This window comes from Diplotaxodon limnothrissa, linkage group LG7 (genome assembly GCF_057381915.1).
Source record: "Diplotaxodon limnothrissa isolate DT_005_m linkage group LG7, D_limnothrissa_male_GT1.1, whole genome shotgun sequence".
Taxonomy (NCBI): Eukaryota; Metazoa; Chordata; class Actinopteri; order Cichliformes; family Cichlidae; genus Diplotaxodon; species Diplotaxodon limnothrissa.
This window is the reverse complement of record NC_140602.1, coordinates 37556897-37572951: the sequence shown is the minus strand read 5'-3', so window position 1 is coordinate 37572951 and position 16055 is coordinate 37556897. Positions and strand designations below refer to the sequence as shown.

At 38.6% G+C, this 16055-nt stretch overlaps 1 protein-coding gene across 1 annotated transcript in view; it reads left to right on the top strand.

The window, feature by feature from the left end:
- Positions 1-16055, top strand: part of LOC146628721 (putative flavin-containing monoamine oxidase A) — a 51799-nt gene that overhangs the window by 7231 nt on the left and 28513 nt on the right. The window contains exons 5-8 of the mRNA XM_085359662.1: positions 159-316; positions 1209-1298; positions 7116-7200; positions 12894-12994. Of these exons, the coding sequence (XP_085215788.1) occupies positions 159-316; positions 1209-1298; positions 7116-7200; positions 12894-12994 (434 nt within the window). The remainder of the gene's footprint in view (positions 1-158; positions 317-1208; positions 1299-7115; positions 7201-12893; positions 12995-16055) is intronic.

Genomic DNA, 16055 nt, shown 5'->3' with positions numbered 1-16055 from the left:
ACCATCCTCTCAGGCAGCTCTTTCATGTAGCAAGCTGAATTTTTGACAGTGTACTCTGTGTTGGTTAGCTCATAACAATTTTATACTGTCATTGTAGGAAAATGTGTATTATTATTATCGCATGTGTGAAGGCTATAGTATGTATTATTCCATGACAGAACTAAAAGAGGAAATCGGGCTGTGTAGCAGGTCTGTCTTTGGAATTGAGCCATCCCAGATGTCTTTCCTATTCTTCCTGATGTATGCTACAGCTGCTGGAGGGCTACTGAAGCTGCTGGAGAGCACTCCAGGTTGTGCTCAAGAGTTCAAGATAAAGGTACATACCTATTATCATTCCCCACACTCAATATTGTTGGCACAAGTGCTTTTTCAAAACTTCAGGCCACACTGACCTTTTTATTTATTTATTTTCTATTAAACTTAGCACCTCCCAATCCATGTCCCAAAAATCCCACTGCCTCCCTTTGTCCTCGAAATATTGATTCGCATTTAAAGCCGCAGTCTTGTATTGGATTTTTCCACTTTTTAAGTCCTCTGGAAGCATAAAACTTGTGTGATCCATTTTTGTGTTATTGCTTCAGAAACTTCTCTCCCTCCCAACAATGGTCATGTGTAAAAATGGGCTGAGAGCCAAAAAAGGGGCATAAAAAGTAATTGACAAAAGAAGGCCTTTGGCTAAATGGTGCAAAGTGCTTGATGTTTAAACCTATGTTTTAGCACACTTCCTGCACTTGTTATCATCTGGAGCTGTTTTCTTTTAATTGCATCCTCGCTATGGCCTGGAATGAGTACCGCAGCATCACTGAACATGACACGGCACCAAATGTGAACTGAAAAAAGCGTTTCAACTTAACAGAAACTTATTCCTGTGGTATTTTATCCTTCCTCTCGACCTCAGCACTTATTTGTGTGCATGTATCATTATCACTTCTTTGTTGTTTTTTTTTCTACTTAAGCAGCTGTGAACATTTGCTCATATTTTGTTTTACACTGGTGCAAAAACCCCCAAAACAAAACAAAAAACCTACCTGAAGTCAGTTTTCTGGCTTATGAAGACTAACCAGGAAACTTTTCCTAGAAATACACTTGAGAGCAATGCAAATTGAAATGTATAGAAAAATCGATCATTTGCAGGGGTCAAGTATTTTGTTAATTAATAATAATAGTTTTTAAGCACACCTTGAAGTCTAATATCTGCCTCTCCACAGGGAGGCACCCAACAGCTTTCAGAGTGTCTGGCAGACCGTGTTGGATGGAAGAATGTCCGGCTGGGTTGTGCTGTGACAGCCATATGGCAGGTAGGGTACAGTAACGACACACTCAGGGATTGATGAGGCGCGACACAGAGATAACAGCTTCCTCAGTAGGGAAACAGGCTGTCTCATGTGAAGGCCCTGTCTGTTCTGCTTGAATGTCTCCTTTATCCACAGCTGAGAGACTAAGAGGGCTCCATGTAAATGCAGTGCTTCTCATCAATATATTTTCTTGTTTGAAAAAAAAACAAAAAACAACAACCCACCCATAGCTACAGCCATCAACTTTGACACAAAATCTGTGCAGACATAAATATTCTACAAATATTTACTTTGAACAAAAACAAAAATAAAAGAAACACTTCACGTCTCTGAACCACAACTCATAGTCCCCTTCAGGTTGGATGACTATATATGCCTTTCCACACTCCGGGCTGTTTGTTCTCATTTTCACGCCCCACGCTCCCTCAACCTTTCTTAGTTATCACGGCTCTCATTAGTACCCGGTTATCTGCCTGGACTGGGAGTCATAGTTGCCACAGTTTACAGGCAGTAACCAAAATGTTCTGCATGCTCTGTTAGTTCAGTTAGTTCACTCTTTGGTGATTTTTACAGTTCAGTTGCTCGAGTTGTGTTTTATTTACATTTCCCTAGAAACCCTGATCCACCTGTGAAGTAGTCAAACTCGAACGTCAAGGAAGGTGGTAGGGAAGCAGACTACGCAGACATTTCAGGTTTCCAGACGTGAGCAATTTATTTACAGTGAACTTAATTTAATGTGTAACTTAACAAAACTTTCCCCCAAAGTAACTCAATTAACAAACCTCAACAGAACATGGATCTGGTAACACAGCTCACCTCTCCTCTCTCATCTGAATCTGGTAGAGACTGGCTTTAAATAGGGCCATCAGTTTCCCTTCAATTAGCCAAGGCAGTACCACTCACTTGAACTGAGGGATCTAAAACTCTACACAGATGATTAAAAAGACACAAAACGTCACACTTCTAATTGGCACATTTACACAACTAAATGGCTGTATTAAGGAAAAGAAAAAGATTCAACAAGTCCCTTTAAACCTTAACACAAACAAAAGGAAGCATTTCTATGGACAAAGAAACACTTCCACTTCGTTCGACCTGCTGATGTCACGTGTGACATCATCAGGACTTTAAAATGAGGAAATGCTAGGCAGGCGTTTCCCCACACCTGACCCTCATGAAGACTGAAAAGAAAGAGCATTATAAGTATGAACAAATTACTTAATCTGTAACATAATAAAATATAGAGAGACATGTAACTGAGTATTTGCCTTAATTTGCAGAATGTTTGATTTGCCGGCAATAGAACGCTTACACAAACAAACCCGGGATAGTGAGTGCAGCAATGTTACTTGACAAATAGCAAATCATAGCAAATAAATAGAAACAGAATAATGTGCATAATGTGCAAAAAAAAGGTAAACACATATGGGACAAATGGAGAGCATTGCAACTGCTCATCCACTTTGTCACACCAGCCCTCATTTCTTTGGATTTTGCTTCCAAGAAGCCAGACTTTCTTGTCATTTTTCAAAGTGGTCTTGAAAAATTGTTCTCCAGGCTTTGTAAAGGTCTTTCAAAGTTTTTGCTTTGAAGATTGGTGGCTTTTCCAGTCCAGTCCTTGTAATCATGAATCATTTAAGCATAGAAAGTGCACATAGCATGTGTGATTTATTTTATTTTCAACTTTAATTTATATATTTTATCTTATTCTTTCCCAGTTAAATTTACCCTTCATTCTAATTTGTTGTTGTACAGTCATTTCATTTTTAACTTTAATTTTTATATTTTATTTTATTCCTTCATAGTTAAATTGACCCTTTTTAATTTTCACATTTATTTCCTATCTTATTCATAGCATTTTTTTTTTGTTTCTTTAGGTCACGAGCAGTTGTGTAAGCATTTCACTGCACCGTTATCTCTAAACATAACAGACAACTTAGCAAAGAACCAATCTTAAATTGTACCTTTAGACACTGTGACACTAGCAGCTTGTCGCAAAAATACAATTTGTTCCCTTTTTTTGTTGAAACTATGAAAAATGCCAAATGTAACACAGTTTGACAGACATAAAATAGTATTTTTGCACCAACAAGTTTATTCCTAAAGACTTATTAGCTGACAAATCCTGGCATGATTTGCAGTGTTAGAAAACCTAGAAAACTGCTAGACAAGAGAAGAAGTGGAAGACCTTAAAAAAAAAAAACTCTACAGCAGATGAACAGCATCTGAAAGTCATGCCCTCTTAATAGATATAGGGAAACATTCCAGCAAAGACCTGACACAGGACCTGAGAGATGCATCTGGCCCTCCAGGTGTTCCATCTACTGTTCACTGAAGCCTCATCAGAAGTTCTCAATGGAGGCAGTGTCAAGAAGCCATTCATAAGGAACAGAAAAGCTGGTTTACACAAGGAATGGACTGAAAACATCACCATTTGAAAAACATGTGATTGCCGATGGCATCCCTTTTCAGCATGAAAATAATCCCAAACACATTGCCAATGCAGTGAAAACACATCTACTGTAAACAGAAAAACACAATAGGACACAATCAGGCATGGATTGGCCTCCCCAGAGCCTAGACTTCAACATAACTGAAGCAGTGTGGGATCATCTTTACTGAGAATGGAATAAAAGGTAACCAACATCCAAAGAACAAAGGAACCTGCACTTTTATTTATCTTTTTATAAAGATTTTCACAGACATACAAAAATCTTAAATTATGTTGTCTTTCATTGCAAATTTACTTCTTATAGACCAAAAATTTAAAAAGCTGCTCAAGAAAGAGGTTTTTTTTAATAAGTGTCTAAAGTAAAACAATCAAATGAAAAATATACTCAGTCCTGATAAATATTAATTACTTAGAAAATATCTAAAGGTAAAACTGCATCATTTATGAAGTAAATGGTCACAAAAAGGCAATAGCGTGTACTAGCACAGACTGGGTGAAAGACGGGGCACACCCTTGACATTTTGCCAGCCTATCAAAGCACTAACACGTATTGCAGACAAACACATTCACACTGACATTCACAGCTACGGGCAATTGGGAGTTTTCACTTCACTTAAGATGAAGCAAAGCACAGAAAGGAAACAAATACAGGCATGAGAAGCTCAAAATACTTCACACAGAGATGTCCCATTTGGTGAGGCTGCGATAACACTCAGGAACCTTTTGCCGACAGACATATGGCCTTGCCAAAAACAAAACAAAAAAATAAGAAAAAGATATCAGAAAATAAAAACACGATAACAACTGCATGTGACAAAATCTCACATTTGATTATAACATTTTCCAGCTGTAACTCTGGGAGTTATGCCTTCGCGAAGCATGGAGACAAACGAATTAAGAGTACTACTAAGGACTAGGAACAAATGCCAAGCTTCAGCCTCCTCTGAAAGCATTTTTTAGTAACCTTACCCTATTTCCCAATGTTGCCACTGAACAGTCAAAAATTTCAAGTTGAATTGAGGTTCAATCAAACACATATTTGAAAAACTGCTATTTTAACTGAAGAACGTGAAAGAATTCTTCCATTTTTGGTTTTTATAGCTTCATGTCATTGCAAGTCTGTTTGTAAAAATGGTCAATCAGAGTATGCTGAATCAGAAAGGAAGCAGTTTGTTTTTTCCCCCCTACAATTAAATGTTAATAAATAAATTAAAATAAAACTCACTGATTAAAAATACATGAGCACTGCTTTGCAGTTAGAGGTCAACCTCTTTGCCTGGAGAGTTAGGTGCACCAGTGAAAGTCATTGTTATTTTTCTTTCTCACACAGTGCAGACGTTCTGTTCTTTCTAACGTTCGCTGAGAATGATTATTTTACACCTAAATGCAGTTGAAATGAAAGCACAGCCATTATCTCTAACTTATGTGTCTGGTGACTCCATCAGACGCCATCTGAAGTTATAAAATCGGACCAGCTTCAATTTAAGGGATTGAAAAAAAAAATATTGCTTTACCTGCTGAGAAAAAAAGTCATTTTTATATGCAGACACCGACTTTCAGTGATTCAAATGTAATTGGACAATTGACTCAAAAGCTGCTTCATGGAGAGGTATGGGCTATAACTTTGTTACTTCTTCATACATTAAGCAGGTAAAGAGGTCTGGAGATGATTCCAAGTGAGGCATTTGCATTTGAAAACTGTTTCTGTGAACCCACAGCATGCGGTCAAAGGACCTCTCAATGTCACTGAAACAAGCCATTCTAACAAATCCATCAGGAAGATAGCACGGACATTTTGATGGCTCCACGATAAAGAAAGACCTCTTTACAACATCCAGAGGAGAACACTCTGCAGGGGGTATGCACATCATTATCCAAGCCTGTCATTAAGCAATAAGTAACTCAGAGTCATTCTGAATTTTTTATTAACAACATGTAAAGCGCAACATGGCTACAGGCTCCTGCATATATAAGCTACTGAGACCTCAGCCTCTCTAATCATCTGATCTGGGTCTTATATTTTAAGGAAAAAGACAACCACACAGCTGAGGTTTCAACTCCTAAACTTTGGAGTACCCCATCAGATTTACACAATCAGTGGTTTCTTTTACAAGCTGCTGAAAACTCTTTTTAATAGCTTGTCTTATCCTTAATCATCATTCTATTATTTTTGTCTATAACTGACATCTAATTTCACCTATGCTTGTGAAAGTATGTAGGAATAAATGGAAGACCATATGTTTGATATGACACGATATGTTTATCCAAAATGTGAAGCACTTTGTAACTCTGTGCTTTAAACAGTGCCACAAATAAAAGGTTGTTGTTGGTTTAAGAGGGTAACTAAAAACCAGGTGCTGTTAATCAAAAGCATTTGATTAACTGATAATCAGTATGTGTGACCACCTCTATAAAAGCTTTGTGTTAACACAATACCACAATTTTCCAAGTTGTGAACATCTAGCAAATTAAGGTCACTGCCACTTACAGAAACAGCAAAAAAACCAAATAGTGAAAAACAAAGAGCTACATCTCAGATCTTTAGATGTAAATGTCTACATAAATTCCTACTTCTGATAGTTTGACACTGCCTCTACCTCCATAAACCACCATTTAAAAGTTGTTTCAATCAAAACTGAGACTGGTGAGTGAAACTATAGCATGTGATTAACATCATTTTTATGCCCAAATCATTCAGTTACCCCCTCTGCCATTATCGATGTAGTCATCATGATGCTGGGAATGGCCAATACCATTAGACTATGAGGATAGAGCTAACTACTCAAAGCAACTTTGCAATGATCAGCTGTGAAATAAATAGAAATAGACCAAAAACAAGACAGAAGAATTACCACAACCCCCTTACTACAGGATTTTCTTTTAATGTGCTGTAATGTAATGTACATGCTTTTATATACTGTATTTCTAGTCTCACTGACCACTCTGTGTAATCCAGACTTTTCTTCATTTAAAAAGATCTCTAAAAGCACATTCGTGGAATACTTAATGAACACAGACAAGTAAATATGATTTATCATTTAACAACTCTCCTCATAACTCATTCTCCAAGGACTACGGTTCACTTAATGTAACAAATATATACAACACATATATAACAAGATGATTATATAATGTGGCTTAATGGAAAACAAAACCCCAGAATTTAACCGTGGTGGGGAAAAAAGGTAATTCAACAGAACAAAGGGACAAACAACTGAGGGCAAGGAACTTCATTTTGTGTATACTGTATTGGTAATAAATTATATCCAAAATCGATCAAAGAAGTAACCTAAAACAGCTCTACCATATCAAACAAAATGAAATTTAGTTTTTAAAATAAAACTGTATTCCTGTTTGTGTTTAAACAGGATGCTGAGTGGGCCAGGGTGATGACTGCTACAGACACCTTCTTGTGCAGAGCTGTGATTGTCACCTGCCCCCCTCATTTGGCAGGTCAGTGTGCGTCTCCCACCACTGTCAACTTGCTAAATGAAATTCTCAGTGATGCAGAAGGCAAATATCCTTCTCACTCATGTCTGTCAGTCAAATGTGGCAAACTGTCCATCCATGCAGATAAATCTATGATTTTCCTAAATCTTCTTCAGCTCTAGAGTGTGGCAGCCACTTTGGCTGAAGTACACTCAGGTCTCCAGCTCATGGACTGCCTGGATTAGATTCTGAACCACAGCAAATGTTAAAGCCAAAACTTTAACTGGAGTCTAACATGACTTACAACTGAAAGCTGTGGGAAGTTGAAAGTGGCAAAGATGCCATTACCAACCTTTCTAAATTCAAGTTACCAAAGCAGGGAGTGCTTTACATATTTTGGACTGTTTGTAATAAGCTTTAGCTGAACCAAAATTCAAAGGAAAGCAATGCTATAAAATTATTTTTACAGACAGGTGATTTGTTTACTCGTGGCTGTCTGACAATATATGGGGATTTTTCTCAACCCTTGATTTATTTTCCTCATATGGAAATAGAGATACCTGCACCCCAGCATCTAATCAGCTACAGTAGAAAATTGTGTTGATGTTGATTGGGATTTGGATTTGATTTCTGCCTTCCAGCTGGTGCTTGTCATGTGTAGGACACACACCAAGGGTGGAGTTGATGCAGGTTGAAGTTGTGACTGGAAGCACACTTGGTTTTGCCAGGTTTGGAAAGGGTTAGCTAAATCCGAAGTGCAGGCTTATACTGAGTCTGTTCCTATTTGTACTAAGCTGGCAAAAGATCTGTCACTCAAAGCCTCATAGTCAGAGCCATGGACCAAAGCCAGGATCCTTAATGAGACAGGTCTGAGAGCAATGTTGAATTATGCAGCATGGATTGCTCTGGCAGTGTCACACTTTGGCCCTAAATCAGTGTGGGGAGGTTGACAGGGACTCTTGAAAGCCAAAGTCAACCCAGTGATTGAGACGACATCTCTCCCAAAAGAAGTTGGGTGTAAATTTAACAAAGGTTTGCAGCTTAAAGTCCTCTTTGTGACATGTTTCAGGTTGAATTTTCTGGGAACTGGGTAAACCTGGGCAGCTTTGTGATTTGTGGGTGTGAGAAAGAACAAGCCAGGTGGGATTGACGATAAAGACGAAATGATACCAAGTCTCTCTTTGACGGCTGAAGTCTAAAATTATATTTGCTGTATGCACAGCACCTGTCTCTTTTACAGATTTTTGGTGCTGACATTTCAATCGAATTGTAAAGTCACTGGAGTAATGGGCAGCTGGTTACAAAATGTGAAAACCCCCCAAACTTCCCGAGTCTACAGGATGCCTGGCATCAAGATGTGCCACTATATTCACACACACCAGGATTTGTTTTCTAATACATCATCTTAGACCTGTTCCTGGCTCCTGTATTTACCTCCCTGTTCATCCATCCATCTTTTGTAATGAGTCCCGTCAGGTTTTTTTTCTTTTTGATAGCCCTTCTTTCACTCATGTTCATGATTTATGAACTGTTTTGTCACACGGCATATTGAGATTGCTATGCATGAAAATGATGAATGTGGAATTAGGATCTGTTGCCATGTGTTAATTTTGAAATGTGGACATGCAAAATATTTGGATGTTTTTCTTGGCAAATAGTTTATAGGTTAGTATGTTTATAGAATCTGAGACTAGATACGATTAAGATAAAAATCCTGAAAAGCATTTTCAAATTTCTGTTTGTTTGTTTGTTTGTTTGTTTTTTAATATAATGCAATTAAGCATACCATCCAATATTCAGCAACAGTTACAGAGAGCTTTGCAGCTGCTAAATTAGCATTTAGTTTCACACCGTATTACTGTTTCTCATTTCAGGAAGCTCTTAGTAGAACATGCTGTGAGTGCACGCGTTTGTGTGGGCTTGTCTGTGTGTATTTATTTTGAAAGCGGTGAAGCTAAAGGTCTCAAAGACTGCAAACTCACAGTACCTGAGTATAGTGGGATGCATATCTCGTGCAGGAGGAGCTGCTCTAATTAGAAGAGGCTTGGGCAATGGTGAGGAAATGTGCCATTCAGGTCTGGTTTACACTAGTAGAAAAATGGGTAAACAGTGCATTAGCAATGATTTTGACAACTTACACTGCATGAGTCAGGATTCTAGGTCAGTATCTGCTGTGCTGTGAATGAAACTAATGGAGCCTAATTTAGGGATTAAACATGAAGTGGGAGCTAAAGTGATTGTGAAGATAATTAACGCACTGTGATTTTTATCTTGCTGAGTTTAAACTCAGTGGAAATAAATTTCACTCTCTCTTTATATTTTACATCTCTCCTGATGAGTAATATAGCAAGTGTTGAAGAACAAACAATCATAGCTATAATTTGCAAACCTTCATTGACCAATGGATAATTGCTATGGAAAATTTGGTCTCCTGGAAGGCTAAACCATGGTCGATATGAGCTTTTGTCATTGGAGATTGATCGTTACTGTTTTTTTTTTTTGTTGTTTTTTTTTTTTTTAGGTCAGTAGGGATGTTAGTTTTTGAAAGATAAAAATGATGATATAAAAAAAAAAAAAAAGGGTCTGAAGTGACCATTTAACAAACTACATTTTTGGGGGGTTAAACCTGATCATTAAAAAGCTGTGGTTAGTCCTTTGCATCCAAACAAATAGAAATGGTCACTGAGGCTTTAATGCACTGTGTGTGTGATTCTCATTTCTATTCAGAAAACTGTAAGGCATGGTTTCCTGGCACTAAAATTAGTAGTCAAGATTACAGTCAGGTATTCAGAAGCAATTAAAAGTCATTCAATATCAAAGCATAGTTAAATTAATTAGTAAACAAATTGCTTTGGACTCAGAGGTCATTGTCCTCAAGTCCACTTTTGCTTAGACCAACAGCAAACCTCGAACAGTGGTGTAGGTATGGATGGGGGAGGGTGTATATGTCGACTACTGCGCCTTCAATTTCAATAAGTGTCAAGGGGATGCATAGGTAATTCAATAAAGGGTCTGTGCTGTAACATGGCCATAGATACAGACCTCCATCTTTAACATTTTGTTTAAGTGGTTGATGAAGAGTGCTGCCCATCTCTAATGGCCTTACAGATTTATGATAGTAAGTAGCGACTGCTATTTCTTTGGTATTCATTTGTCATTATTACCTGTATCTTTTAAATTAGCTCTGGGTATGGATACCTCCCCAGGATTATGGCCAGAACTGTGATTTTTTCCTCCTTTGTTTCAATCAAACAGCTGACACATTAATTTATTTTTCTATTTTCAGATGCAATTATCTTAGCCAGTTACCTGGCAAGAAGGTGTGTGTGTCACTATTTTTTTTTTCCCTTTTCTCCACAGCAGGTTGCTGAGGCTTACGCTGTGGACTGCTCTGTTGTTTTTGTGAGGATGGAAATGATTATCTTTTACAGCTTACAAAAAGACAGCCGGAAGTTTTCATACTTTTTAAAAGATTTTTTTTTGCACCACTCCTCATAAATTGCCATTCAGAAGCTGCATCTCTGAATCATCACCCCTTTGATGTTATGTCTTGATTTGAGTGGCTTTTCAAGTTTCACTTTCCTCATCCTTCTAACAGTCAAAGACACTGAAAGTGCCAGTACCGTATGCTGTGCTAAAAATTCAGAATGAAAAAGTAATGGAAATTTTGAGGCCTTAGTTGCCGAAGGCAACCGCAGATGTGACTTGCAGGTCACATCCCGAAGAAATTGAGAAAGTGTGGTTACTGTTGTCCAGGAGTGCATTCACAAAAATTAAGTCAGAGAGGATCAAATGCCAGAATTTTTTTAAAAGGAAGGACATGAAATGAAGACAGACAGAATGACGATGAAAAATTGAAAGGAAACCACTCAGAGGGGAAGCAGTATCCTCAGATGTCAGAGTATTAAGGGTCAGGAACAAAAATTTGTGCAGATAGCTTGGACGCTATGAGATGCTCTTGAACTTGCCACTGTTTTGCATAGATGACAGTGTAATGCAAAAAATCACTGAATAGATGTAACACATGTCAAATTTTAAAAGGTCCATGCAGTCAAATAGAAATGATAATGTGAGGACAATGACTATCCGATCAAAACTAAAAATACTGTCAGCCCTTGAGTGTTGGACCCAGTGAGGAACCAAGAGACTATCATTGCCTTAAGTAAACCCATTTATTTAGTAATTAAATGCTCTAGAGTGAAGGATATTTTGTTATTGTCAAAGTGGCTTTTCCACTTTTATATCAGACAGGGAAAATCATCAGTATTTATCCTGTGTATATACTGAAATCTGTGCTCTCAAAGCTTTATGATTTAACCCACCTTTTCAGAAGATGCCAAAAACAAGGGGACCTCAACAGTAAAAAGAACAGAAATTATCGGATACCTTAAAAAGATAAGACAACAGTGTTATTTTTCTTTCTGCTGCAAACAGCTGATGGCTGTCTCAAATAGGAAAATTTGCTCGCACTCGCTCATGTTTATGTAAGTGCATAAATTGCCATTGCATTGTTCCTGTTTTATACTTTTACCTATGTCGCCTTGATTTGACTGTGATTTTGAGTTGCGGTAGCAAAGTTCCACAAAAGTGTCACAACAGATTAGCATATTTATGAGCGGATGATTTCACTGCACTTTTGTGTTCAAAAGCGTGAGATGCCAGTGCATGTATTTACTTATCTGCAATTCAACAGCTGTCTGACAGAAATGTGGTAAAAGACATCCCTTGCCATCAACTTAGCAATGCATGGTGTCAAAAATAGTATTATGGATAGATACCACTTGACAGGTCTTATGTCATGTGTACAGTGCCGTCAATTGAATGTCTAGGTGCCCATGTCAAATTAGTTTTGAGCCACTTATCATGTCACTGTTTTTCAATTATACTGCTTCAAGATCATAAATTTTGTTCTGCATTGAGGGCATTATTTTGAGGTTGCTGACAGGCCCTTGACGGTTTCAAAATGATGTTTCACATCTTCCAGTGGTTCATTCGTTAAAAGCCTGGCTTCTAGCCAGATGTTGGTACACTTGCCAGGACAAGCACAGAAACAGCTTGCCTTCTCTTTATGCGTGACATACGCTAACTCTAACAGTACTGATGAAGTTACTTGACTGCCTTCACATCAGTGAGATTGAGCTTTAACAGATGTAAGCACTGTGATTAGTACTCTGAAGCCAAGCAGCAGAGAGAGTTGCAGTAGGTCATGGCAATTTATTTAGAAGGTCATTAATGCTAGTCAGTGATTAAAGATAAAGCCTGATCAATAGAAGGATTAGCTCCTGAGTTCTGTCTTAACTTTAGTTCCTTTACTCTGTGTTTCAAAATAAAAAAAATAAAAAAAGTAGACTAGTCCTATGTGTTATAGTATGGTTTATAGTAAAGCGCATGAAGTAAGATTAGTGAAGGTGATGCACTAGAGGGCAGTTTTTGGGGCATCTGTCAGTAAGGAGGTAGAACAGGCTGTCTACCAATCAGAAGGTTGGTGGTTCAATCCCCAGCTCCTCTAGCCTGCATGGCAAAATGATGCAGTGTGAGTGTGTGAATATCAAGTTGAAAGCATTAGGACATAGAAAAAAAGCAACTCTATGAATGTGTGAGTGAATAAGGCTTGGAATAAAAATACTTTAAGTGCTAAAATAGATATGAAAACCACTCTGTTTATTTAAGTACTAGTCCAGATTAAGATTCATGGTTTACCTTTGTTTTCCCACCAGCAAAGATCAACTACCAACCAGCCCTGCCCAGCCAGAGAGAATTCCTTACTCAGAACATGCCTGTGGGTCATATGATAAAATTCATTATTACCTACAAAATGGTAAGTAGAAAAAAAAAACAAGAACACACAGAAGCAATGTTTATATGATTAAGGTTATGATGATCTAATCAAGAAGCATTTGTTTTAAATGATAACTCTTTTCCCTTCAAATCTGTTGGGCCAAAGTTACATATAATTCACTCCAATTAATTTGGTAGTTACCACATTTAAGACTGATTGGCTATGGTCGATAATGAAGTTGGTTGTAGATTAAAAAGGTTTTATGTGACTATATATTAGGGGTGCAACGATATTTGTATCGATATTGAACCGTTCGATACAGTGCTTTCAGTTCGGTACGCATATGTATCGAACAATACAAAATTTGTAATTTATTTTATCAACTTTCCTTCTATGCTGTCTGTGTTGAGCCGACAAACAACAAGCACGCATGCTACAAACTTTACCCGAGTTATTTAGACAGCCGTTAGCACATGATTCTCCTTATGGGGACCTGATATGTTTAATATGCTGCTGAGAATATAGCCCAGAAGAAGCGTATAGTATATCTTTTATTTTGGAAAGAGCCATTTCTCTGTAATAAACTCTCTTTTCCAAAGATGAGTGATTCCTCAATCAGATACAGGGCTCACAAAATTGCTAGCCCGACGTCCCGGGCCTAGTGATTTTTCCAGTCGGGCTACCAAGATCTATCTCTGCCCTGCCCGTCGGCCTATCGTGGGAAGGAAAAATATTGTTACAACTTTGTTTTATTGATTTCAACAATGACATACAAAGTTAGCAACAGCTAAGTCAATCTTGATTTCAGAACAGTGGTATGTCCATTATACCCTCCAACCCCCCAACCCGAATTCTCCCCCTACCAGGTCCACACTAGACAAAACACCGCAGAGAACCAGTCTCTGCCCACACACACAAAAAAAACAAAAACAACATCTCAGGACCCATACACATAACAAGCATAACCCCCCCCCCCCCCCCCCCGCAACCAAACAAACAAACAAAATCAAGCAAAGCAAAAAAAGAGAAAACAAAAGCAGAGAAAGTACCAAACAAAACAAAAGGAAAAAGAAATAGATAAGGTATAAGTAAGATTTAAAAAAGACAAAACAAAAAAAACAAAAAAAAAACATTATAATGTAGCTTCGCTCAGTTCACTTCAGACTCAGGAAGTAAAGTAATGGTGTCCACCAGCAAGAGAAATGATTTCCAGATTTTGTTAAATTCCCTAATAGAACCTTTTAGAGAGAATCTAAGTTTTTCCAACTTTAAGTTAAAGAGTACATCTCTCACCCAATGATCATGAGTTGGGGGGTGGGGAAGCTTCCACTTCAACAGAATAAGCCTCCAGGCCAGTAAAGTGGTAAAGGCTAGGGCCTGTTTGAGGGGACCAGATAAGTTCAAGTCAGGAGGAATGCCAAAAATTGTGGAGAGTGGGTTAGGAAGGACAGTCTGGCCATATGCTTGGCTAAGTGTGTCGAATATATTCCTCCAAAATGCACTCCATTTCGAACAAGACCAAAACATGTGGACATGGTTGGCAGGCGATAGTCCGCATCTGCTACAGGCATCACTGATGGTTGGATAGATTTTAGATAATTTTGCGTTTGTATAGTGTACTTTATAGACCACCTTGCACTGAATCAAAGCATGGCGAGCACAAATTGAGGACGAGTGAATCAATTTCAAAGCATTTGGATTATCTCCAATAAAGGTTGGAGAAAAAGGGAGTGGTGAGCTGAGTATTGATGATAATGAGTAACAGCTAGATGCAGTTTCCATTTGTACCCAGACTGTTGCAGGGGGGTCGTTATGAACCCAATGTAAAAGTTTTTGTATGTTAGCTGCCTAATAGTAGTGTCTAAAATTGGGCAGACCAAGACCACCGTCACTTTTAGAGGACTGAAGAATAGACTTGCGAATTCTAGCTTGTTTCCCTCCTCATACAGTGGGGCAAAAAAGTATTTAGTCAGCCACCGATTGTGCAAGTTCCCCCACCTAAAATGATGACAGAGGTCAGTAATTTGCACCAGAGGTACACTTCAACTGTGAGAGACAGAATGTGAAAAAAAAAATCCATGAATCCACATGCTAGGATTTGTAAAGAATTTATTCGTAAATCAGGGTGGAAAATAAGTATTTGGTCAATAACAAAAATACAACTCAATACTTTGTAACATAACCTTTGTTGGCAATAACAGAGGTCAAACGTTTACTATAGGTCTTTACCAGGTTTGCACACACAGTAGCTGGTATTTTGGCCCATTCCTCCATGCAGATCTTCTCTAGAGCAGTGATGTTTTGGGGCTGTCGCTAAGCAACACGGACTTTCAACTCCCGCCACAGATTTTCTATGGGGTTGAGGTCTGGAGACTGGCTAGGCCACTCCAGGACTTTCAAATGCTTCTTACGGAGCCACTCCTTTGTTGCCCGGGTGGTGTGTTTTGGATCATTGTCATGTTGGAAGACCCAGCCTCGTTTCATCTTCAAAGTTCTCACTGATGGAAGGAGGTTTTGGCTCAAAATCTCATGATACATGGCCCCATTCATTCTGTCCTTAACACGGATCAGTCGTCCTGTCCCCCTGGCAGAAAAACAGCCCCATAGCATGATGTTTCCACCCCCATGCTTCACAGTAGGTATGGTGTTCTTGGGATGCAACTCAGTATTCTTCTTCTTCCAAACACAACGAGTTGAGTTTATACCAAAAAGTTCTAGTTTGGTTTCATCTGACCACATGACATTCTCCCAATCCTCTGCTGTATCATCCATGTGCTCTCTGGCAAACTTCAGACGGGCCTGGACATGCACTGGCTTCAGCAGCGGAACACGTCTGGCACTGCGGGATTTGATTCCCTGCCGTTGTAGTGTGTTACTGATGGTGACCTTTGTTACTTTGGTCCCAGCTCTCTGCAGGTCATTCACCAGGTCCCCCCGTGTGGTTCTGGGATCTTTGCTCACCGTTCTCATGATCATTTTGACCCCACGGGATGAGATCTTGCGTGGAGCCCCAGATCGAGGGAGATTATCAGTGGTCTTGTATGTCTTCCATTTTCTGATGATTGCTCCCACAGTTGATTTTTTCACACCAAGCTGCTTG